Raw genomic sequence first — 24,135 nt, 5'->3', positions numbered from 1 at the left:
CCCTGTTTTCCTTCCCTCCTCCCCAGTCCTCCCCCACCTCCTCGGCTGGAAGCAGTCAGGGCGCGGCGCCGAGACAGCGCCCGCCTCCGCCGCGGCCAATCAGCGATTGCCTCACACGCCCCCACCACCCCCACCGCCGCGGCCAATCCGCAGCAGCGATGCAGCTCCACCTCCACACCTGGGGGACTTACCCCCAACTGGGCCCCTCACCCCACCTCGGGGAACCGAGTCCGCTTCCTCCCAGCTCGGGAGTCCACGCCCCTTAGTTTCCTCCTCCCTCCTCCCTAGTTTCCTCCTCCCCAAACCCAGGAGTCCGGCCCCCAAGCCTTTCCTCCCTCTGACCCGGGAGTTTCAACCCCCGGCTTTCTCCTCCATCAGGACTTTTGGTGCTGGCCACCCTCCTACTCCGCGGGCAGCAAGGTCAAAACTCCTTTTCCCTAAGGGCCAAGAATAAAGCGCAGATCTTTTTGCTTTACCTCCTCCATTATCTCCTAATCGGAGCTTAATTTACTCTCCCCTACGGGCCTTTTTAATTAGAGTGCTGGCGAAGCCGACCTGCAACACTTTTCCCAGGAGACCCTGGCTACCGGCTCCTGCCGCAAAGCCTGCCGGGAGTTGTAGTCCCTCGGGTCCAGGCCACGCGTGGGAATCCGTGGGGCTGGGTGGGGCGGGGGGACGGGGTCCTGGTGTGGTAGGACTCATAAAGGGCCGAAAATAAATGTAATGATGGTTTCCTCCTTCTGGCTGCAGAGCGCTTTTATGGGAACCTGTGCGGTGGTTTGGCACATTGGTAAGTGGGCTTGATGTCTAGAGTTGGGGGGGGAAAACTGGAATTTGGGAGACTGAGTTTTGGGTGGGAGAGCCCTAGTCAGGGAGGCCCAAGTGGAAATGTGGGAGATCACGAAGGGATGGTGGGGGCCTCCACGGGGGCGCCCCGACCTGCCTTGCACCCATACCCCAGCTCCGCACCCCCAGTCACTAGCAGCTCAATCCCAGTGCAGAAGCTGGCTTCGGAGGCCAGGAACACAGCGGCAGCCCCCACCTCCGCTGGCTGGCCCATGCGGCCCAGGGGCTGGGGAGAGACAAGGGGAAAAGGAGGGTCAAGAGGAGCCACCACCTGACCGCCACCCCCATGCCACCTGGCCCTGGCCCCCACCCCTACCTGGGCCAGCATGCCCTCTCGGATTGTGACTGTGGGGTCAGGCGTTGAGGCTGCCAGCTCTTCCCACAGTGGGGTCCAGATGTTTCCTGGGGAGATGCTGGGGTGAGGCAGGAGAGGGGGTCAGGGAAGTCTGCCGCAAACACTGCCTCTTGGGCTCACCCCCAGTCTTCCCAGCTCCCCCAGGAGACTCTCAGCCCACGTGGAGCTGCTCACCAGTTGGCACGGACACCATATTGACTCTCATCCAGGGCCAAGGCTTTGGTCATGGCTGTTACTGCCCCCTGCAGAAGACGGGGCATGGAGAAAGTTCAGACCAGAGAAGATGAGGTTCCTTTTGTCCTCTCCTCCCAACCAGGGGGCATCAAGCAGGGGCATCAGAAGAAGGAAGTCACGCTCTCCCTGCAGGTTTCATTGGGCTGCACCAGGCTCTGTCTCTTGGGAGACCCTTGATGTATAACAACATGTCACAGGTGGCGGCCATGCCTCAGGGCTGAGGCTCCTGAAAGAAGGGGCAGGGTACCTCGGTGGTGTACCTTGGTGGCCACATAGGGAACCGCCTGGGACTGGCCAATTGCCCCGACCAGGCTGGAGATGTTGATGACATTCCCCCGGCTCTTGCGCAGGTGAGGGAGGGCGAGCTGGGGAGACAGAAGGCAGAGTAAGCCACCCAAGCCCCTGGATCTCCCCCCGCCCCGTTGAAATGCATCCTGATGACCATCTCCCAGGTATGCTCACTAGTTGATCTGGGTACCTGTAGGGACAGCAGCCAGGGTTCTGGGTGCACCTTCTCTGGTTTGCCTCAGGGTCTCTGGGTCTCACCCCTTAAGGAGTCTCTCCTTGTCTGGAAGGGATTTTTCTGTCTCTTCTACTGCCTGCCTCTCTCTCTGTCTCTGCCTCCCCTTTCTGTGTCCTTGTCCCCGTCTCTCAGGGTCCCTGTGTCTCTCTCTCTAGGCCTTTGTGTATTACTCAAAACTCCTGTCCATAACAAGATAGGAAAATGCAAGAGAGACCAAGATGGCTGCATATTTTACAAAAATGAGAGGAATCTCTTTTATCCGTGGAGGGGAAGATGGTTTCTCTGAGTTTTAGGGAAAGCTCTGTGGTCAGAATGTGCCATGGGAAGACTTCATGAAATGTACTCCGTATTCTGACAACAGAATTGGCAACCCCTGGCTATCCGGAGGTCCCTAAACTAACTCTCAACTCTTTCCCTCTCCCTTTCCTTCTCTCTCCCTCCCAGTTGGTCTCTCTGTTCTTCCATTACACATGACCTTGAATAAACTCAAATTCTATCCCTCCCCTTGCTTGCCTTGGGCAAGGACTGTTCCTGCCACGAAAGATTAATGGACACAAGCTGGCTCACCCAAGGGATACTCAGAATGGGAAGCTAAATTAGCTCTCTCTCTCCGGTTCACCCCACCAGCTCTTTCTAACCTCCACTCCCTCAGAAACGGCCTCCACCCTGTCCCCAGTGCTGTATCTTCAAACACTCCCCGAGTTCCAACCTCAGGGCCTTTGCATTTGCTGTTCCCTCTGCTCAGAATGTTTCTCCTGACATAGCATGTGACTCACTCCTAGGGTGACCAACTTTCCTCAGTTTGCCCAGGACTGAAGGGTTTCTGGGGACATGGGACATTCAGTCCACAGTTTCAGGGCTAAAGTGGGACAATACTATCCCCTCAGCAACTTCAAATCCTGTTCAAATGTCATCTTCTCAGTGAGGATTCCCTGACTGTTCTATTTAAAACTGCAACCTGCCTACCCCTGGGTCCCCAGCCCTCTTCCTGATTCCTTTTCCCTGTGTCACACATCTCCTTCTGACATGCCATATATTTTTCTTTACTTACTTATTTGCTTATTCTGTGTCTCTCCCACCAGAATGCAAAAAACCACGAGGGACGGTTGGAATTTCTTATTTTGATTCATCCCCCGTACTAAGGTGTCTGGCACATAGTAGGTGTTCAATAAATATCTTTGGCATCAATGAATGAAATTTATTGAGGATCTATTATGTGCCTGCCCCTGTTCTCAGCTTTTTTTTTTTTTTTTTAATAAATTTATTTATTTATTTCTGGCAGCGTTGGGTCTTCGTTGCTGCACGTGGGCTTTCTCTAGTCACGGTGAGCGGGGGCTACTCTTCATTGCAGTGCGCAGGCTTCTCATTGCGGTGGCTTCTCTTGTTGCGGAGCATGGGGTCTAGGCGCGCGAGCTTCAGTAGTGTAGCATGCGCTCTCAGTAGTTGTGGCACGTGGGCTCTAGAGCGCAGGCTCAGTAGTTGTGGCGCACGGGCTTAGTTGCTCCGCGGCGTGTGGGATCTTCCTGGACCAGGGCTCCAACCCGTGTCCCCTGCATTGGCAGGCGGATTCTTAACCACTGCGCCACCAGGGAAGTCCTTTTCTCAGCTCTTTACACAGATTAGCTCATTTAATCCTCACGACAACCCCAAAATAAGGTCTAGTCGACAGCCCCTTCCTCCAGGTGAGGAGACCAAGGAGCGAAAGGGTGACTGATGCTCAGAGGGTCACGTGATCGGTCACGAGCCAGTATTTGTGGCTTGGCCATCTGAGACCAAAACCCATAAGCAAATAAAAACTTCTGACAGCTTGGGACTTCCCTGGCGGTCCAGTGGTTAAGACTCCACTCTTGCACTGCAGGGGATACAGGTTTGACCCCTGCTCGGGGAGCTAAGATCCCACATGCCTGGCAGCCAAAAAACCAAAACATAAAACAGAAGCAATATTGTAACGAATTCAATAAAGACTTTAATAATGGTCCACGTCAAAAAAAAAAAAATTTTTTTTTAAAAAAAAGAAACTTCTGACAACTTTAATTGTTCTCCTCCCTGCCTCCCCTCGCTCTCACCAGCCTTGAAACCCTGCCTCCCCAGGCCCTGCCCTGGCCATATTTCTCTCCTTAACCCTCCTCACTCCCTGCCCAGCTGTTTAACTCCCTCCCCTCCCCCACCCTGCAAAGGTGAGGTCCATGGGGGCTGAGACGGGTTTATTCACCACCCTCATCCCAGCACTGGGTACACAGCTAGCGTTCAATAAATATTTGTCCCACACTCCTTGTGGCCCCTTTCCAACCCTAACCCAGGCATTCCTTGGCAGGCATCCTCCCCCACTCCTCCTGCCAAGGTCGCCTGTACCTCTGTGTAGCTGCATCAAGGACCTGCTGGTAAGAGACCTGCTGACTCCCTGTGTCCCTCCTTCCCTTCCTCCCTTCAGACGACCGATTTGAAACAGCCTGGCTCGCTCAGAGGACTCCTGCAGGCTCTCCCTGGCCTGACTCCACGTCTCCTAAATGTTCAGGTTCCTGGGTCTGCTTCTCGCTCTCCACGCCCTGCCATGGGACCTCCCCCCTCACACTTTGCTGGGTTTCCACCAGCATCTCCTAAATCTTCCTTGGAGCCCCCTTCTGGAGCTCCTGACCTGGCCCCCTCGGGCATTTTCATCTCCATGTCTCGAGTGCAAGACTTACCCCATTGTCTCCCCCTAAAATCTGCCCCTCTTCCTGGTTCCCAGCCTCTGACATGGGGCCCGCTCCCACCCAGTTTCTCAAGCCGGAGACCCGGGAGATCTGGGGGTCTTCTGGAGCCTCCCTCACCCTCAATTCCTCATCAGACCCATCACCAAGGAGCTCTTGAATCTCTACAATTCCCTCCGCCTCGTTAATTCATTTAACAAACATTTCGTGAGGATATATTACGTGCCAGGTACTGGGGTAAATGCTGGGGATACTGCAGGAAACAAGACCGGGAGAGATTTCTGCCCTCGTGGAGCCCAAGTTCCATGGGGAGGCAGCAAGAAACAGACACAAGTGCACTATGGAATGTTCTAGAATGTAATTAGGGATATGAAACAAGAAGGAGAGCAGGAGGAGGGGGAATGGGAGTGTAGTGCAGTTTCAAACAGGGTGCCCAAGGGAGGGCTTTGGGAAGGTGAGATTTGAGATTTTTTTTTTTTCATTCTTTTTATTTTGGCCTCTCCTCACAGTTTGCGGGATCTTAGTTCCTGGACCAGGGATTGAACCCGTCCATGCCCCCTGCAGTGGAAGCGTGGAGTCTTAACGACTGGGCCGCCAGGGAAGTCCCAGATTTGAGCATTTTGAGTCCGGGTGTGAGCTGTAGGCATTTTAGAGAAAACCATGCTGGGCAGAGGGAACAGCGAGTGCAAAGGCCCTGAGGCAGAACCAGGCTGGGTGTGTTTGGCAGCAACGAGGCCGCCGCGGTGGGAAGTGAGATCAGAGGAGCAACAGGGGCCACAGTGTGTGAGGCCTTGAAGGTCACCTCTTCTCACGTGCACAAGTGCGATCATCTCCTGATACGAATTCTCACCCCACTTTGCCCACAGATTTGTTCCTCATACAAGAGACGGAATGATCTGTTACTACTAATGATCTGTTAGTCTTAATGGGCTCACATCACTTCCTTGCTCAGATATCTTCTATGGCTTCCTTTTGCTCTTGAGGTCAAGACCAGATGCCTCAGCATGGCCATCCAAGCCTGATATATCTGCCCCCCAACCCCCTCCTGTACCACCCCCTTCACTCACTGCACTCAGCACCTTGAGAGCTCCTAACTCTCTCCCACGGCCAGGCCTCTGCACAGGCTGTTCTCTGCCAGGAACACCTGCATCTCCGTGTAGCTCCATCAAGGACCCACTGGACTCTTAATGGCCTGACTCCCTCCCTTTGCCCCACCTCTCCCCTAGTTAATGTCATTCATGTTTCACTTCCTCCAAAAAGCCTACCCTGACCCCCAGAACAAACCAGCACCAGAACACAGTCACCCATATAAACTCGTCTCTTGTTTATTTAGTAACACTTGGCTGCCCCATGACTATAAACTCCACAAGGGCAAAGACCACGTGGTGTATCCCCAGCAACTACAAATGCTTGGTCAGTCTTGATGACTAAATAGATGAACGAATGGATAGGTCTCTAAGAACCAATCCAGCTCTGAGAGTCTACAATGGACACTCCTGTGCTCAAACATCTTCTGTGATCCCTACTGACAAGATCTCATTTCCTTAACTATATAAATATCCCTAATTCCCTCTGTTGTTTTCTCTAGCCTAGGGAATGGGCTAATTTTGGCTTGTGTCAGAATCCACCAGGGAGGCCAAAGACCCAGAGTTCTGATTCAGGAGGCCTGGGTCCAGAATCAACATTTACAGATGCTTTCAAGGGACATTGGTGGTGGTGATGATGATGATAGTGATGAAGGTAATGATGATAATGATGGGGGGGATGATGGCAATGATTGTGAAGACGGGTACTAGATGGTGGTAATGATGATGATGATGATGATGGCAGTCATGGTGGTGATGGGAATGATGGTGATGATGGCGATGATGGTGATGATGGCGATGATGGTGATGATGGTGGTAATGGCAATGATGGTGAAGATGGTCATGATGATGGTGGTAAATAATGATGATGATAATGGTGATGGCAGTGATGGTGGTGATGGTTACAATGATGATGACGGCAATGATGGTGAAGATGGTGATGATGGTTTAATAATGATGACAATGATGCTGATGGCAGTCATGGTGGTGATGATTACAATGATGAGGGTGGTGATGGCAGTGATGATGATGATGGTAATGATGGTGATGATGGTGATGGTGATGATGGTTATGATGATGATGATGGTGATGACGGCAATGATGGTGAAGATGGTTATGATGATGTTAATGATGATGATGGAGGTGATGGGAATGATGGTGATGATGATGATGGTGGTGATGGCTATAATGATGACGATGGTGATAATGGCAGTAACCTACACATGTTGACAAATTTCTTTACAACAGGCACTGGGATAGAGGCAGGAAGAAGCAGACAAAAGTCTCTGCCCTCTGAAAAACCAAATGCAATCGGCAGACTTTGGAGCTTGGTGTGAACAAACCAACTGTAATAAGACATTTGGGAACAACTAGGTGAATTTAAATAGGGCTTGGGTATTAAATGGTATTAAGAAATTACTGTTAATTTTCTTAGGAGATCTAATAGTAATTTAGTCATGTAAAAAAGTCTTAATTTTAATTATTAACATGAAGTTAAATGTTTTTTTTTTTTTTCTTTCGGTCACCCCACACTGCTTGCAGGATCTTAGTTCCCAGACCAGGGATTGAACCCAGGCCCTTGGCAGTGAACGCACGGAGTCCTAACCACTGGACCACCAGGGAAGACCCCCAAGTGTATTTTTAAGTTAAAACAATATTTGGCTCTCCCTTGCCTCTTAGATGGGGGGATAACTCTGAGGTGGATATTTCTCGCTGCTCCCAGAGTGCCCCCAGGGGATGGTGCCCCACCTGGTGGTAACTTGCTTGGTGACGCCCTTCATCAGCTGCCTGGCAACTACTCCCCAGGCTGAAGGCAGCGATTCCTGGGATCGCCTTCCATCCATCCTGCCCTTCAATCCCCACCTGGACTCTGCTTCTGGGGGAACCCCAACTAACACAGGTGTGGCAACGGTACTGTGATAAGAATTCTAATCATCTGAATAAGAAAGTCTCTAGATTAGCTAAGATCAGGATATCAATGTTAATGTTACTATGATTGTGTAAGAGAATGTTCTAGTTTTTAGGAAATACCCTCCAAAGCACTGAAGGGTAAATAGACATCATGCCTGCAACTTACTCTCAAATAGAGAGATAGAAGAATAAAGCAAATGTGGTAAAATGTTAACAACGGGGAGTCTGCGTATACAGGACTTCTCTGTATTATCCGGGCAATATTTTGTAAGTCTTAAATTGTGTCAAAATAAAAATAAATAAACATTCTAATCCATTGGTAGTATTTATGAAGTTCTTACTAATGAAATTATATGATGTCCGGGTAGGGGATGGCAGGAGGCAGTGGATAGAACAAGCTTAACAAAATGCTTATAATTGCTAAAGGGAGATGGAGATGGAGGTTCTCCTGTTCTTAAAATACACCCAGGTGGTTTCTGCCCAGGGCCTTGCACAGTCTTTTGACAAGTGAAACACCCTGTGTCCTACTCTCTACTTCCTTCCCTCCCATTCAAGGTTCAGCTCAAACTTCACCTTTTCCCTTCTATTCTCCCAGGATTCATTTGCCCAATATGTATCTCAGAGACTGCAACTGAGTGAGGTGGATTGGCCACAAGAAACAGAATGGGGCAAGGGTTCGCAATAAAACAATAATACTTTGCAGACAGTAAACTCTGTGCCAGGTATGTTCTAAGGGCTTTGTGGGTATTTAATTTAATCTCATTCAATTCTCAGGACAACGCTGTAAATAAGCTACCACTATTAGCCTCTTCTACAGATGAGAAAACCTAGGTGCAGAGAGACTGAGTATCTTGCCTGATGTTACAAGTAGGAAGTGACAGAGAACCCAGGCAGGTGGACCCCAGATCTAGACCCTCATGTGAGGCTTCTGCACCAGCCACTCACAGGTAACAGAGTCAGGAGGCCAAGGAGGGAGAGCTGGGGATTGGGGTACAGTGGGGAGCCAGGCCACATTTAGCAGACTGTCGCCCTTGCCATGGGTCCAGTTGGACAACTTTTCAAGAGAAACCAGAAATCCAGTTGTTTGTGAGAAATTTCTCTCTTTTTAAAAATGCTGGCAATTAATGAGGGAGGGAGAGAAAGAAACACACACACACACACACACACACACACACACACACACGGGAAGCCCCTGGTGGTCCAGTGGTTAAGGCTCCGTGCTTCCAATGCAAGGGGCTCAGGTTCGGTCCGTGGTGGGGCAGCTAAGATCTCACATGCTGCCGGCACGGCCAAGGAAGGGAAAAAAGAATACACACACACACATACCCTTTACGGGCTGTGGTGTGTGCATGCCTTATTGTACAGAGGTGCCAATCTTTATTATTATTATTATTATTATTTTGGCCGAGTACCACTGACTTGCGGGATCTTAGTTCCCAGACCAGGGATTTAACCCGTGCGCTCCGCAGTGAAAGCTCGCAAGCGCGCGGTCCTAACCACTGCACGCCAGGGAATTCTAGGAGAAACTGGGGACAGGAGCCCGGGTTGATTGGCTGAGAGACAGACTATCCAACTGCCCGGGGATATTTCACCTGGATCTCGGATGAGATCTGGGAAGCCCTGAGCTTCTCCGCACAAGGTGACCCCGGACCCACTCCGTGCCCCCTCTCCCCTCTGTTTACATTCACTTTCCTGAGCTCCTCTAGCCTCAAGCTGGTGCGCTCCAAACTGATGTCTCCAGGCCTCAACCTTTGCCCTAGACCCATGGCCCGCACGCAGATGTCTGGGGGGGCATCTCTCACTCGACAGCCCCCCACCCCGCCTGCTCCTCCCCGGGCTTCCCCAGGGCAGCATATGGCAACGCCCTCCTGCCGGTTGCTGGCGATTGGGGTTGGGGGAAACAAACAAACAAACAAAAACCCCACCCACTCCTTCTTTCTCAAGTCTGCCGCCACATCTAGTCTATAAGGAAATCTTAACAAGCCTACCTTTAAAATGCATCCAGGGATTTCCCTGGTGGTCCAGTGGTTAAGAATCCGCCTTCCAATGCAGGGAACTCGAGTTCGATCCCTGGTCAGGGAACTAAGATCCCACATGCCACAGGGCAACTAAGCCCGCGTGCCGCAACTAGAGAGCCCTAACACCGCAACTACTGAGACCGTGCGCTCTGGAGTCCCAGCACCACAACTAGAGAGAAGCCCGCAAGCAGCAATGAAGAGCCCGCTGGCTGCAACGAAGATCCCGCGTGCCACAACTAAGACCCGAGGCAGTCAAATAAAAATAAATAAATAAATAAACAGAAAAACTTATGAAAAAAATGTATGCAGAATCAGACCATTTCTCACCAAATCCACAGCCATCGTCACCTCCTCACTGGCTTCCTGGCCTGTGCCCTTGCCCCCCCACTTTGTTCCCCACGGGGCCACCAGATGGCACCAGATCCCACTTAACAGCAGTTCGAGTTCCTCTGCTCCGAACACTCTATGGCTCCCAGCTCAGTGTCAAAGCCAAGTCCTCTCCGTGGTTTACAAGACCCAGCACGATCTGCCCTCAACTTCCAGCCTCTCGCTGCTTCGTCTGCTTCAGTCACGCTGCCTTCCTCGCTGTCCCTCCTACACGCCAAGCATTCCCACCCCAGGGCCTTTGCACTGGCTGTTCCTCTGCTGGACCGCAATTGCCCACATACCTCCTTGGGGTCTTGACTCAAATGTCACCTCTTAGAGAAGCGTTCTGACCACCCACCCTGCCTAAAAGAGCACACAGATACACACTTAAAAAAAAAAAAAACCTTATCTAGTAAAGATCATACTGAATTATTTTATTTATGGGTGAAATAATGCTATCTGAGATTTGCTTTCAAATACTCCAGAAAAGGTAAAGAAAAGAAAAAGTGAGGAGTCAACAAGAAGCAAGAATGACAGAATGGGGGCTTCCCTGGTGGCGCAGTGGTTAAGAATCCGCCTGTCAATGCAGGGAACACGGGTTCGATCCCTGGTCCGGGAAGATCCCACATGCCACGGAGCAACTAAGCCCATGCGCCACAACTACTGAGCCCGCACGCTCTAGAGCCCGCGCTCCGCAACAAAGAGAAGCCACTGCAATGAGAAGCCCACATACTGGGCTTCCCTGGTGGCGCAGTGGTTGAGAGTCTGCCTGCCAATGCGGGGGACACGGGTTCGAGCCCTGGTCTGGGAGGATCCCACATGCTGCGGAGCAACTGGGCCCGTGTGCCACAGCTGCTGAGCCTGCGCATCTGGAGCCTGTGCTCCGCAACAAGAGAGGCCGCGATAGTGAGTGGCCCGCGCACTGCGATGAGGAGTGGCCCCCACTTGCCGCAGCTAGAGGAGGCCCTCACACAGAAACGAGGACACAACACAGCCAAAATAAATAAATAAACAAATAAATAATTAAAGGTGCTAATAATTAAAAAAAAAAAAAAAAGCCCACATACTGCAAAAAAGAGTAGCCCCCACTCGCCACAACTGGAGAAAGCCGGCACATGGCAATGAAGACACAACGCAGCCAAAAATAAATAATTAATTATTTTTAAAAAGTATTATAATGGGGAATTCCCTGGCGGTCTAGTGGTTAGGACTCTGCGCTTCCACTGCAGGAAGCATGGGTTCGATCCCTGGTCGGGGAACAAAGACCCTACAAGTCCCGCAGCACAGCAAAAAAAAAAAAAAAAAAGTATTATGATGATAAATTAAATAAATAAAAAAAAAGTACTTTGATGAAAATAAGTTGTTATAGAGAACGAATATGTACATGTAGGTGCCATATGAGCAAGGGTAGTCAGGAAAGGCCTTTCTGAAGAGATGGTATTTGAACTGAGTAAGTAGGAGGCGATTTTGGGAAGATTCAGAGGAAAGGCGTAGAGGTAGAAGGAGATACTCTTTGCTCCTAATAGCTATTCACTGGGTAGCAAAGCTGTAACTGTCTATTACTGATTCCTTGTCCTAACTCCTTTCTCCAGATCCTTAACATCCCCCACCACTACCACCACACCACTGTGGAAGGTTCTGGAAGGTTCCTAAGAAGACCGGGCTACGTAGCAACACAGGTAGCTTTGGCCAGATGTAGGGATCTGCATGCATTTCTTTTCTACAGAAATGGAGTCCTTCCGGAATAAGATCAAAGCAAGGCACAGAAAACATTTGGCTCTGAGACAAAGTGGGTCTGACAATCTCATTGTCAGGCGGCTGCTCACCTTGGTCAGGGTGTACGTCCCCAGCAGGTTCAGCTCCAGCAGCTGCCGGAAGCCCTGGGCAGAGGTCTCCTCGGGCCACTGCGGAGGTGGATCTAAGGGTGGGGGTGGAAGAGAGAGAGAGGAGAGGATGAGGGAACCATGAAGACAGGAGAGCAGGGAAGGGAGATAGGCACTGCGGGGTGCAGGGGGGAGGAGTGGCAGACAAGAGGGTCAGGGGTCCTGAAAAGGAAAGGAGGCTGCATAGTGGTTACTTAAAAAGTCGTCTCAAAATTGGATTAAGAAGATGTGGTTTGTATGTGCACTTGGAATATTAGCCTTAAAAGAAAGAATGAGGGCTTCCCTGGTGGCGCAGTGGTTGAGAATCTGCCTGCCAATGCAGGGGACACGGGTTCGAGCCCTGGTCTGGGAAGATCCCACATGCCGCGGAGCGACTGGGCCCGTGAGCCACAACTACTGAGCCTGCGCGTCTGGAGCCTGTGCTCCGCAACAAGAGAGGCCGCGATAGTGAGAGGCCCGGGCACCGCGATGAAGAGTGGCCCCCGCTTGCCTCAACTGGAGAAAGCCCTCGCACAGAAACGAAGACCCAACACAGCCATAAATAAATAAGTAAATAAATAAATAAACCCAAAGTTTAAAAAAAAAAAAAAAGAAAGAATGAAATATTGCCATTTGCAGCAACATGGATGAACCTAGAGAAGAGTATGCTTAGTGAAATAAGTCAGAGAAAGACAAAAACTGTATGATATCACTTATATGTGGAATCTCACAAATAATACAAGTAAATATATATGCAAAATGGAAACAGACTCAGATATAGAAAACAAACTTGTGGTTACCAAAGGGGGGAAGGAACGGGAGAGGGACAAATTAGGAGTATACAAACTACTGCAGATACAAACTACTATATATAAAGTAGATAAGCAACAAGGATATACGGCATAGCACAGGGAATTATAGCCATTATCTTGAAATAACCTATAATGGAATATAGTCTGCAAAAATACTGAATCGCTATGGTGTACACCTGAAGCTAACATAAGACTATAAACTAACTATACTTCAATAAAAAAAATTAAAAGGAGCAGGGACTTCCCTGGTGGCGCAGTGGATAAGACTCTGCGCTCCCAATGCAGGGGGCCTACGTTTGATCCCCGGTCAGGGAACTAGATCCCACATGCATGCCGCAATTAAGAGTTTGCATGCAGCAACTAAGGAGCTGGCAAGCCGCAACTAAAGGAGCCCTGGAGCCGCAACTAAGACCTGGTGCAACCAAATAAATAAACAAATATTTAAAAAATTAAAAGGAGCAGCAAAAGAAAAAACAACAAACAAAAAACCAGTCTCAGGGCCAGAAGGCCTAGGTTCAAATCTTAGCTCTGATACTTCTTGGCTGTGTGACTTTAGGCAAGTCACTTTGCCCCTCTGTGCCTGTTTCCTCATCTGCATAATGAGGATAACACTTTGTTCTCAGGCTTAGAAATTTCACAAGTCAATATTTGTGCCTGACACTTAGTACTATAAATGTGTTTGTTAAATAAATAGAAAGAGGGGGCTTGCCTGGTGGTCCAGTGGTTAAGACTCTGCACTCCCAATGCAGGGGGCCTGGCTTCGATCCCTGGTCAGGGAACTAGATCCCACAAGCCACAACTAAAAGATCCCACGTGTCACAACTAAGACCCAGCGCAGCCAAATAAATAAATATTTTTTTAAAAAATAGAAAGAACTGGGTGGATGGAAGAGGGACAGACAAATCAACATTCAGAAGAAAAGAAGCAGGAAAGATAGGAGTAAGAACAGGAAAAAAAAAAAAAGAAACTGGGAAAAATGGACCCTGAACCTTCCAAAGGCTGTAAGAGCCAAAGTGGATGAAGGGACAGAGAGATGGGAAGCAAGACAATGGAAAGTTAATGAAATATTGGATTATTCCTCCTGGAAACCCAGGGCTTATGGCCTTGCTTCCTTCAGAGAACAGTTCAAACATCTTCAGAGAATACACCCCAGACCCTCTGTCCAAAACAGCCCTTGCCATTCTCTAAGCACTCAATCAGATTTATTTTTCCTCATAGCCTTTATCACTACCAGACATGCTAATATATACAATCAATTCTCCTTATTTGAGGCAGCTGTAGTCCACAAAGTCACAGCGAACACTGAATTAGTGACTATTGACCCATTGCTCCTAGGGGAAATACATATATATAATATTACATTATAACATATATATGCTATTAACTGAAAGTTTGTGTCCCCCTCCCCAAATTCCATATGTTAAAATCCTAACCTCCAATGTGATGGTATTTGGAGGTGGGGTTCTGTGGGAGTTAAGTCATGAGGATGGCTCCCTCTTGAATGGGATTAGTGCCCTTATAAAAGAGACCCCCGTGAGGTCCTTCGTTCCTTCCACCATGTGAGGTCCCAGCAAGCAGGCCCTCACCAGACACCAAATCTGCTTCTGACTTGATCTTGGACTTTCCAGCCTCCAGAACTGTGAGAAATAAATGTTTGTCATTTAAGCCACCCAGCCCATGGTATTTCTGTTATAGCAGCATGAACAGACTAAGACAGGACATATATGTGTATGTATATATGTACATATGTATATGTATATAGTTATATAGCTATCTAACATAAATATTATAATCTTAAATCCTAAAAACAACCCATACTGGCAGACTCTATTTTATTTATTTTGCAAATAAGGAAGTGTTAAGTGACTTGCCTGAGGCTGCCCCATTCACAGATGCCAGAGCTGGGATTCAAACCCATCCAGCTGGCCCCAGAGGGAGCTCCTTACAGACACTGCCCTCTCCTGTCTCCGCCTCTGGGCATCTCTCTGTTTGAAAGCTGAACCCAGAGGGCAGAGCATCACCATGTTTGACCTTAGCTGGGAACATGTGCTACGAGCAACTCAAATTTTTGCCTCTCTGCGCATGTCCGCGAATACTGGGAAAGCGCAGTGAGTACTGATTCTGGGGTTACAACCCACCTTGCAAGGAGGTGAGTTCGCAAATACGGAATCCGCGAATAATGAGGATTAACTGTATCTGTCTTTTCTTGTCTATTTCCTTACTCTACAATGTGAATCCCATGAGGACAGGAATGCTTGGTCAATTTTGTTCACTGTTAAATCCCCAGTCCCTAGGACAGAATGTGGGGCATAGTAGATGCTCAATAAATATCTGTTGAAAGGGTCAAGGAAACAGAGAGAAAAGATGCACTAGTATCTGCCGTCTCTAAATTCTTATAACAAGAGAAGGGAAACGCAGCCCAGAGAGGGTAAGTCAATTGCTCAAAGTTGCCCAGCCAATAAGAGAGGCTTCTTTCTACCATGGCCTTGCTGTGTGACCCCAGTCCAATCAGTTCACCTCTCTGAGCCTCGGTTTACCAATGTGAGGCATTCTTATGAAGGGTAAGCATGAAGCTGATGGCAATTTCCCTTCAAAGCCTCCACACCAAGCCCTATAGACCATGTGTAGAGAGTATATCTTCTCAGTCATGGAAAAAGAGAAGGGCCATCAGTCTCACTTCATAGATAAGAAACTGAGGCTACAAGATGGCAGCTATTTGCCCAAGACAGTTCCGGTAATTATGAGGCTGAGCAGCTACACTATTCAATACTCACAATGACCCTATAATGATGACAAGGATGGTGATTTTCATTTTAGAAATGTAGAAACGGATGCATAAAAGGGCTAAGGGCACAGGCCTGGGGGCACACAGCAGGGATGGAACAGAGCCAGCATTGGGGTGGGAAGCCAGGAGGTGGGTTGACACCAGTGGAGAACAGCCCTCAGGACTCATGACTCACGGTAGCCAGCGTTGTTGACTACACAATCCAGGCGGCCGAAACGGTGGATGGTCTCAGAAATGAGGGTCTGGGGAGAAAGATATCTTGTGAGTGAGCAGTGCTAGCACCAGGCCTTATGGAGCCGAGGGTCCCAAAAGCGAGGTGGGGACAGGAGTCACAGCTGAGGGGCCAGAGACCAGAGGGCTGGTGACATTCACACTGTGGTCACTACTCCAGAGACCTGGGGCTGTGGTGCAGGGGCAGATGTCAGAGATACTGGCTAAAGAGGACTAGAAACCCTGAGGAAAGAGAAAAACTCTTAGAGAAAGAGATCCACTGTGAGGAATTTATTTGTCCCAATCCACATGACAGGTGTGACAAGAGCCTTGAAGGAGTGGGAGATAAAGGAGAATCTTCCCAGGAGACACAGGACCTGGCCGGCAGAGTTAGGGAAAGCCTTGAAATGATACTGAGCTGAAACCTCTGGGACGGGTACAATTTAGCCAGGAGAAGGGGGAAAGGCAGAGGGAACAGCATGTGCAAAAGCCTGGGGCGGGGTGGAGAAACAATTGGAGATACCGGGGATAGGGACAGAAAATACGCTCACCCTCACATCTTCCTCCTGAGTCACATCACAGAGCAGAAAGACAGTGCCAGGAAGCTCCCGCTCCAGCGCCCGACCCCCGGACTCTGCAGGAAGAGAAGGGCTGGGGGTCTGGACTCTTGGGTCTGAGGGAGGAGGAGGCTGGGGACCTGGTTTCCTGGGTCTGAGGAAGGAGGGGGCCAGGGGTTTGGACTCCTGGGTCTGAGAGAGGAAGGGTCTGGGGGCTTGGACTCCTCCTGGAGGGGTGGGGGTGAGGACTGAAGGACCCTCACTCACCATCTTTGTCACAGATAACCACTTGGGCACCGCTTTCCACTGAGGATGGGAAGAGAACAGGTTACCCCAGCACAGGCCTTTGCGAAGCCCTCTGCTGCCCTCTAGTGGCCACCTGAAGTGGGGCCGTCTCCCACTATGCTCCCCTCGTGACCCCAAAGTCTCATGATAATCCTCTAGGACAAAGGGCAGAAGTTTTGACACATATTCTCCTTGGCTGCTCCAGGTGCTTGCTGGAGCTCCTGAGCCTCCATCCCTGGGTTCCAGAGTAAACCCTAAATCTGCAAGAGGCATGTTCCCCCAAACCACCCGTTTTGTAGCTATTACTGAGACCCGCAGAAAGGGAGTCAATGACATTTGGAAATCCGCCAAAATCTCAGGCCCCAGGCTACCACTGCCTATCTTTTCATTAACTTTGCAAATGGGATTTTATAAGATAAGAATCTAGATTCCAGTACAGAAGATACTTCTTTCCACACCCATTAATTACCCCCCCAGCGTCCCTCCTCTCCCAGACTCCCAATATTCAGAGCCAGCCAGACCCCACTCACCGAAGGCTCGAACGATCCCGGCTCCGATGCCGCGCCCGCCCCCGGTCACGACGACCACCTTCCCAGCATAGCGCGTTCCCGTTGCCATTCCGCGTGAGACTGTCTCTCCCTCTGTCACTCACTCCAGGCTTCTATCCACCTCAAAGTCCGGTGAGGTCGTGGGGTCGAACGGTAAATAGGGGCTGGATCCTGGAAGCCCGGCCCTGGGGGGCGTTGCCAGGAAAGCCAGAAGCCTGGAAGGTTGGTCCCAGCCCCGTCCTCCCTCAGACCCAGAGGTCCGGATCCCCAAACTCCTCCTCCCTCAAACTCAGTATTCCTGGCGTCTGGCCATCTCTGCCCTCGGACCCAAAACTCCAGGTCCCTAGTCTTCTCTTCTTTCAGATCCAGGAATCCGGGTCTCCAGCCCCCTCCTCCCTCAGAACCAGTAATCGGGACCCCGAGCTTCCTCCTTCCTCAGACCTACAAGTCCGAGGTCCTTGTCCCCTCCTCCCTCGGGGCCCAGAAGCCCACGACTCCGGCTCTACCCCTCAGAGACACCAGTGTAACAACCTCAAACAGACAGAAAGTTCTTGACTAAAAGTTCAAAGTTTTAATCCAAATCTGGACAAGTGTTGGGAAAACCAAACTTTGGCCATAGAAACCCCTCCCCTTCTAGGCCACCTGAGGGGACCAGATCACGCCCCCAGGTTTCCAGAGAGGCTCCAGATCTCCGGGAGGTACCTCCAGGCCACGCCCTCACTCTCTGATTGGTTGCCACTTTTAGGCGGGTCAGAAGCTGGACTGCAGCAGAGTGACTCGAAGAGGCCACGCCCCCTCGTCTTGGGTTAGGGCGGGAGGGGCGATCCCGGAATCCCACGTCGGCTCCCAGGAGGCGGGGCCTGCGCCGCGCCCACTACCTCTGCGGGAGAACCCCGAGGAGCGGGAATTGGCAGCTGGAGGAGATCTTGGGGGGGAGGACACCTGGGGCGGGGGCTCTGACGGAGGCGGCGGGGCAGGGGGAAGAGGGTCTCCTCGAGACTCCAAATTTCCACCTGGAGAGGACGAATGGGGTATGAGAATGGCAAACTCTGGGACCCAGAAGTCCAGACTCCCCCAGGCCTTTCCTCTCAGACCTAGGAGTCCGACCTCCCAGCTCCCTCCTCTCCCAGACCCAGAATTCCTGGACCCTGGGCCCCTCCTTCCTGGGATCTAGAACTCCCAAGCCCTGTCCAGCTCTTTCCTCATAAAGATAAAGGATTCCTCAGACCCCTACCCATCAGCACCTACGATTCCAGGCCTCCGACTCCCTTTTCCCTAAAACCCAGGAGCCCAAAGTCCCCAGCCCATTCTCACCTGTCATCATTCTGTGCCACTGCGACGCCTCAGTGGCCAGGGCTTGAGAGAGGCTGAGAACTCGCTCCCGGTGCCCTTCGGATGTCGGCAAATAAGGGGTGGTGTTCCTTGGACTAGAAAGAAAGAGATTTGGGGAACTTGTATTATTAGCCAGTACAGTAAGGACCACAGTGCCCCGCGTGTCCTTCTGGGAGTTGTAGTCCCTAGCACGTGTCTCTATAGGATTTTAAACTGGGCGCGACCCTCTTTTTAAAAGCCCGCATGCATTGTGGGATTTGTAGTCCGGTTGCCGGAAATTTTCTCTGATTTCCTGACGGAGGGGCGGAGTTTGATATCGACCAAGGAACTGCAGTTCTCACTGCGAACTAGGGCTTTCTGATTCCTCAGGAACTCAAGCGTCTTTAAAAGACTCTGCGATCTGTACTTTAGTACTCACGAGTACTCAGGAGACATTAATAGAAATGCTACTCTCCTCCCCTTTGCTGATTTCCCTGCTCCTTGCCCCGATCTGCAATTCCTTACCTGCTCCAGGACCCCGAGCTTCTAAGCCATTTCTGGGCTCCTGAGTGTCCCAAGACAGGCTGCAAAGGAATTGGGGCATTAGAATTCCTCATCTGGAAGTCCTCATGTTCTCATTTTGAGGGTGAAGGGGCTCAGAAAGGGGATAAAACTGCCCCAAAGACACTGCCAATTTTTAACTTTACCTGAGCTCCGGGAAAACAAGGGGAGTTCGGAAAATCACCGCCCGCCACCCCCCCCAGCCCTTTTGCATTCTGGTAAAAGGCTTACTGCAAAGAACCCCTCTTCTCTATATGACTTAGATAAGACTGATGAAGTAAAATTGCTATTTTAAGACAGGACAAGAAAAATTAAACATAAAATTCTGTGTGCTTGAGTCTCCTCCCTCCCTCCCTAATGTGCAGTGTGCATCTGCATTACACATTAACCAGAGCTCCTCAGAGATGGCAGTGCCTGCTCTATCGTAAAGATCATTTTTTTTCCCCTTTCTTTCGACACTACCAATGTAACTTCTTAAAGGAACAGTATTCTTTCCCAACTCTGTAGAAGATCATGGTGACTTGCTGCTGGCTTTGTATGTTCTTCCCTAGACTATGTATCCTTGGTGAACTTTTTATGTAAAAATATCAGTATGTCATTTTTTTTAAAGTTATTATTATTTTTTTACATTTATTTATTTTATTTATCTTAATTTTTTTGGCTGCATTGGGTCTTCGCTGCTGTGCTGGGCTTTTCTCCGGTTGGGGTGAGCAGGGGCCACTCCTGTTACGGTGCGCGGGCCTCTCACTGCTATGGCCTCTCCTGCTGCGTAGCACGGGCTCTAGGTGCGTGGGCTTCAGTAGCCGTGGCACGCAGGCTCAGTAGCCGTGGCATGTGGGTTCAGTAGCTGTGGCATGCGGGCTCTAGAGCGCAGGGTCAGTAGCTGTGGCGCACGGGCCTAGTTGCTCCGCGGCATGTGGGATCCTCCCAGACCAGGGCTCAAACCCGTGTCCCCTGCATTGGTAGGCGACTTCCCAACCACTGCGCCACCAGGGAAGCCCATCAGTATGTCATTTTGATGTACGATCCTTTGTCTGGAAAATGGATATGAGTGTGCCTTTTGACTACTAACACATGGAACAGTTCTCAGAGCTTTCTGAGAGTCTCCCAGGTTACAATCCTGTTTGGCTCAAATAAAATTCCCTTTTTTTCTTGTTAACTTGTTTTTAATAGAATTTTCATCGACAAGATTCACAGATGACCCCCCCACCCCGTTTACCTGTGACAAGGCCAGAAACAGACCCTCCACATTCACATTCCTTTTGTCATAAATGATTAGCTGAACTCTTTGTCACCCCCAGACTAGCTAGACATAGAGATAAATGTTTGGTGTTCAGCTGACTTGAGATGCTCCCTGTTTACAAAAACAATCCCAACTGTAAAATCACCCCACTTGTCTAATTCCTCCCTAGAAAAGTCTAAGATGAAACCATCCATGGGGAACTCCCTGGCGGTCCAGTGGTTAGGACTCTGCGCTCTCACTGCAGAGGGCCCGGGTTCAATCCCTGGTGGGGAAACTAAAATCCCACAAGCCACTGTGCAATGGCGTGGCCAAAAACAAACAAACAAACAAAAAAACCACCAACAACAAACCAACCAAACAAACAAAAAATACCATCCTGCCCGGACCACTCTGATCTTTGGATCTGGAGTCCTCTCCCCATCACCATAACGTGAATAAAATCTATTTCCTTACTTGATCAATTTTTCTTCTTTTCTTTTTTTGCCTTTGAAAACTCATAGTAACTGAAAAGGAAAATTGGGCTTCCAATCCAGACCTGTGACCCCCACCCCCTCCCCGAGGAGGGAGAACGCTGGTGAGGTGGAGATGTTGTCTCTGGCCCACCCTGTCTTCCACCGATAAGGGAGCCAGGATGCTGATTTCAGCACAGGTACAAGCGGGGTAAAATCTGGAAACCTGTTCTGGGTACGGAGGAAGGAAACATCCCCATTTTACAGAGAGGGAAACTGAGGCTCCAACTAGGAACTAAGAACCCACTGCTGCTTCACCGCCCCACCCGTTTCCCTCACTTTTTGTTCTGCCTCAGGCTGGCGTCCGGCTGGGGACAGTGTCCTCCCCAGAGTGAGGAGCCGGGGGGAGGCTGGGCGAGGGAGAGGCCGTCCGTACTCCTGGTGTCTGCGCATTCTCTCCAGTTGCTCCTGAGCACTCATCCGGGGCCGGGCCAGGGGGACCTGGGGAGATGAGAAACACCGCGATACTCCAACCTTGGCCTCTGTTTTTCTCTCTTCCCTAAACCTCTCAGCCCCCTGCCTTGCCCTTCCCAATAAGTTCACCCCGGAATCTCAAGGGCTACTTCTACACCCAGAGCACAGGCTGTCCCTCTGCTGCTCAAGTCCTTCCATGGCCCCCAAGCGCTTTCAGGACAAAGGCATTGGAGGTCCCTTGTGGTCTGGTCCCCTACCCACCTCTCCAGCCTCAACTCCATCATCTGCCCTGTTCAAACCCGAAGCCCCAGACTGACAAACACCCGCACTTCCCTGGACAGATCAAGTCTCTTTGCAGTGGTAGTCAGGACTCCGGGTTGCTTGTGATTAAAAAAAAACAAAAAAATACTCTGAATCAGCTTTGAAAACATTAAAAGGAAGAATGAGATTTATCGTGTAACTAGATCGTCAGGAGGATCACTTTGGGTTTGTCTGAGGGAGGACTTTACAAGCTCTCTCTCGCCCTCAAAACCAGAGGGAAGAGACACACAGGGGGACTGTCATGTGACAATTGCAGTTATGCTGCCACAAGCCAAGGAACTTTACCAGAAGCTACCAGAAATATGGTTCTGATGACACCTTGATCATGATCACTTACTTATAGCCTTAAGAACTTAAAATGCAAGAGGATGGAGATAAATCAAGGGGGAACTTGAACTTGAACATTTGGAACATTCGCAGCCTGTGTGTATTGCAAGGAAGCTTGTTCTGAAGAGAACACCAAGGGTGTGTCCGGAAAACCATTTGCTGGGAGATTAGGCATGTGATGATGTGTGGACCCAGTAAACCAACTCAGCAGAAAAGCTGCCAAGTCAAACTGAAGGGGACAGAGATGGGACAAAATGAAGGAAGGCTGTCAGACATCTGGGATGCTACAGGCAGGAAACTGGCCAATAGAGCTGCAAACGTGTTATCCTTCCGGAAAGGGGGTAATTTGGACACAAACATGCACCTAGGGAGAACGCCACGTGACAACTGAAGTTATAATACCACAAGCCAAGGAACGGATCCCTCCCTAGCTGCTTCAGAAGGAGCATGGCCCAGGACTTCCCTGGCGGTCCAGTGGTTAAGGCTCCAAGCTTCCACTGCAGGGGGCGCAGGTTGGATCCCTGGTCAGAGAACTAAGATCCCACATGCCATGCAGCGCAGCCAAATAAATAAATGAATTAAATTAAAAAAAAAAAAAAAAAGAAGGAGCATGGCCCTGACGACACCTTGATTTCAGACTTCTAGCCTACAGAACTGTAAGACAATAAATTTATTGTTTAAGCAAAAAACAAAGGGGATGGGGGTGGGGAGAGAACTCTCCACTGCAGTCTCCAACTAGAACATTCTAGGCAGACAGCTTAGATCTGTTGCTATTGTAGGATCAATCACTGCAGTTTACTCTACTTGACTCTGATTTGGTCGATCCTGAGTCACATGCCCACCTGTTAGATACATCGCGGTTCCTGTAAATTGACCCTATGTCATTTATTTCTTCATGGCAGGCCAGACCAATGACCCGAAAGCTTGCTAGGGCCAAACTGAAACTTTTACACATCCCTTGTTTCAAAGATAGCTCAAGCAGACGGATATTTTTAGCCATTTAGAGCCTGCCTGATTTGAATACTCCGTGAAGCTGTACCCAGCATCTGCTAGCCATAGGTAAGATCAATCTGTAGCTATAAAAGCCCCCAACCGGGGAATTCCCTGGCGGTTCAGTGGTTTTAAGGGCTCCGCGCTTCCACTGCAGGGGGCACGGGTTTCATCCCTTGTCGGGGAGCTAAGATCCCGCATGCCTCGCGGCGGGACCAAAACAAACAAACAAAAAAGCCCCCAACAGGCTGCTGCCCTTAGGAGCTCTCTGACCCAGAGGCTCCCCTCTGTGCTACTAAGCACATCACCTAGACCCTTAAGTCCCTTCTCTAATCTCCTTCTCTCCTGGGAGTTCCCTTGTCCCGCCCCCCACCCCCTCCTGGGCAGTGGCCCCCAAGCAGTAACCTCTGGAGGGTCTCATGCTGTGAGGGACTTTTCCCACAGGCAAATCTGTCCGTGTGGACCAACTAAAGCTCTGTGTGCTACTGCCACCTAGTGGTCATATCTTTTTCCTTGATCAGCTCTGAAATACCTAGAACCTTACACCACCCCCGGATGCTGGCCGCGGCACGGCTGAGGCAGGAGCCATTCCCAAGATTAAGTGTTACTCGGCGCAGCTCCAACAATCCATGTCCTTTAAACACACCACTGAGAATAAAGTTCCTCTCCTCCTAAGAAAGGACAGATTGATTACTTGGTTTTCACGGATAATAAGGAAGCACCAAAAATGCTTTTAAACTTATTCGAGGGGACTTCCCTGGCTGTCCATCGGTTAAGACTCAGCGCTTCCACTGCAGGGGGCACAGGTTTCATCCCCGGTCGGGGAGCTAAGATCCCGCATGCCGCGTGGCACTGCCAAGGGAGGGGGGGTGGGGAGAAAACAACACCACCTATTCGAACAAGCAATCGTAACTGGCATCCCCGGAACCGCGCTCCTGAAAGCCAGACAATCAGCGATGGCCCCGCGTTTCTGAAAATCAGCCAATCAACAACAGACACAAAGTTTCCGCATCTTAAGGTCGAACAACTCCTAAACCCGAAAGTCCACCGGTTTCCGAGCTCTACGCCATATGACATCAGCTCTCCGCTTTGCCCAGAGCGACTGTATCTTGCAAGAGGTCTGTGTTGCTTAAGCAAGTAATAAATTCAGCTTCGTTTCCGATACAGAGCTGCAGCTTCTTTATCCCCTCCGTGCCTTTGCGTACATAGCCTGTTCCCTGTTTGGAGTACTGTTTCCTGCATGGCCAAACTTTTTTCATTCATCCAGACTCACCTTACCTAACCTTTAAAAGGCTTCCCAATGCTCTGAGCCCGCCTATGAAATGGCTCATCCCTGTCGGATGTGTATGAGGACTGCATTCATGCCTCTCCC

The 24,135-nt window shown here is 50.1% G+C and overlaps 2 protein-coding genes across 4 annotated transcripts in view; both read right to left on the bottom strand.

Annotated features, from left to right (window-relative positions):
• Positions 1-738: 738 nt before the first annotated feature.
• HSD17B14 (hydroxysteroid 17-beta dehydrogenase 14) lies at positions 739-17,619 on the bottom strand. Its single transcript, XM_036835098.1, has 9 exons — positions 17,070-17,619; positions 16,522-16,560; positions 16,249-16,331; positions 15,663-15,729; positions 11,855-11,946; positions 1,696-1,800; positions 1,376-1,443; positions 1,163-1,259; positions 739-1,072 (listed from the first exon to the last, which is right to left on the bottom strand). The coding sequence occupies exons 1-9, from the start codon at positions 17,155-17,157 to the stop codon at positions 899-901; spliced, it is 813 nt and encodes a 270-aa protein (XP_036690993.1). The 5' UTR covers positions 17,158-17,619; the 3' UTR covers positions 739-898.
• A 24-nt stretch (positions 17,620-17,643) lies between these two features.
• PLEKHA4 (pleckstrin homology domain containing A4) overlaps positions 17,644-24,135 on the bottom strand; it is a 32,086-nt gene continuing 25,594 nt past the window's right edge. For all 3 annotated transcript variants that reach the window (XM_036835089.1, XM_036835090.1, XM_036835091.1), the window contains exons 17-20: positions 20,991-21,152; positions 18,924-18,982; positions 18,402-18,514; positions 17,644-18,100 (exon numbers count right to left, since the gene is read on the bottom strand). In XM_036835089.1, the coding sequence (XP_036690984.1) occupies positions 17,838-18,100; positions 18,402-18,514; positions 18,924-18,982; positions 20,991-21,152 (597 nt within the window). In that variant the 3' untranslated portion in view covers positions 17,644-17,837. The remainder of the gene's footprint in view (positions 18,101-18,401; positions 18,515-18,923; positions 18,983-20,990; positions 21,153-24,135) is intronic.

This window comes from Balaenoptera musculus, chromosome 19 (genome assembly GCF_009873245.2).
Source record: "Balaenoptera musculus isolate JJ_BM4_2016_0621 chromosome 19, mBalMus1.pri.v3, whole genome shotgun sequence".
In the NCBI taxonomy this organism is placed as follows: Eukaryota; Metazoa; Chordata; class Mammalia; order Artiodactyla; family Balaenopteridae; genus Balaenoptera; species Balaenoptera musculus.
The sequence above is the reverse complement of the archived record's forward strand: the minus strand, read 5'-3'. Positions and strand labels throughout refer to the sequence as shown.

Bases quoted from the DNA above. Each gene is read 5' to 3' on its own strand.
- HSD17B14 (XM_036835098.1), bottom strand. From the start codon at position 17,157: ATGGCAACGGGAACGCGCTATGCTGGGAAGGTGGTCGTCGTGACCGGG. The intron at 16,561-17,069 runs GTGAGTGGGGTC...TCCCATCCTCAG, and splicing joins CGGGATCGTTCGAGCCTTCG to TGGAAAGCGGTGCCCAAGTG. The intron at 1,260-1,375 runs GTGAGCAGCTCC...GCCTCACCCCAG, and splicing joins TATGGTGTCCGTGCCAACTG to CATCTCCCCAGGAAACATCT.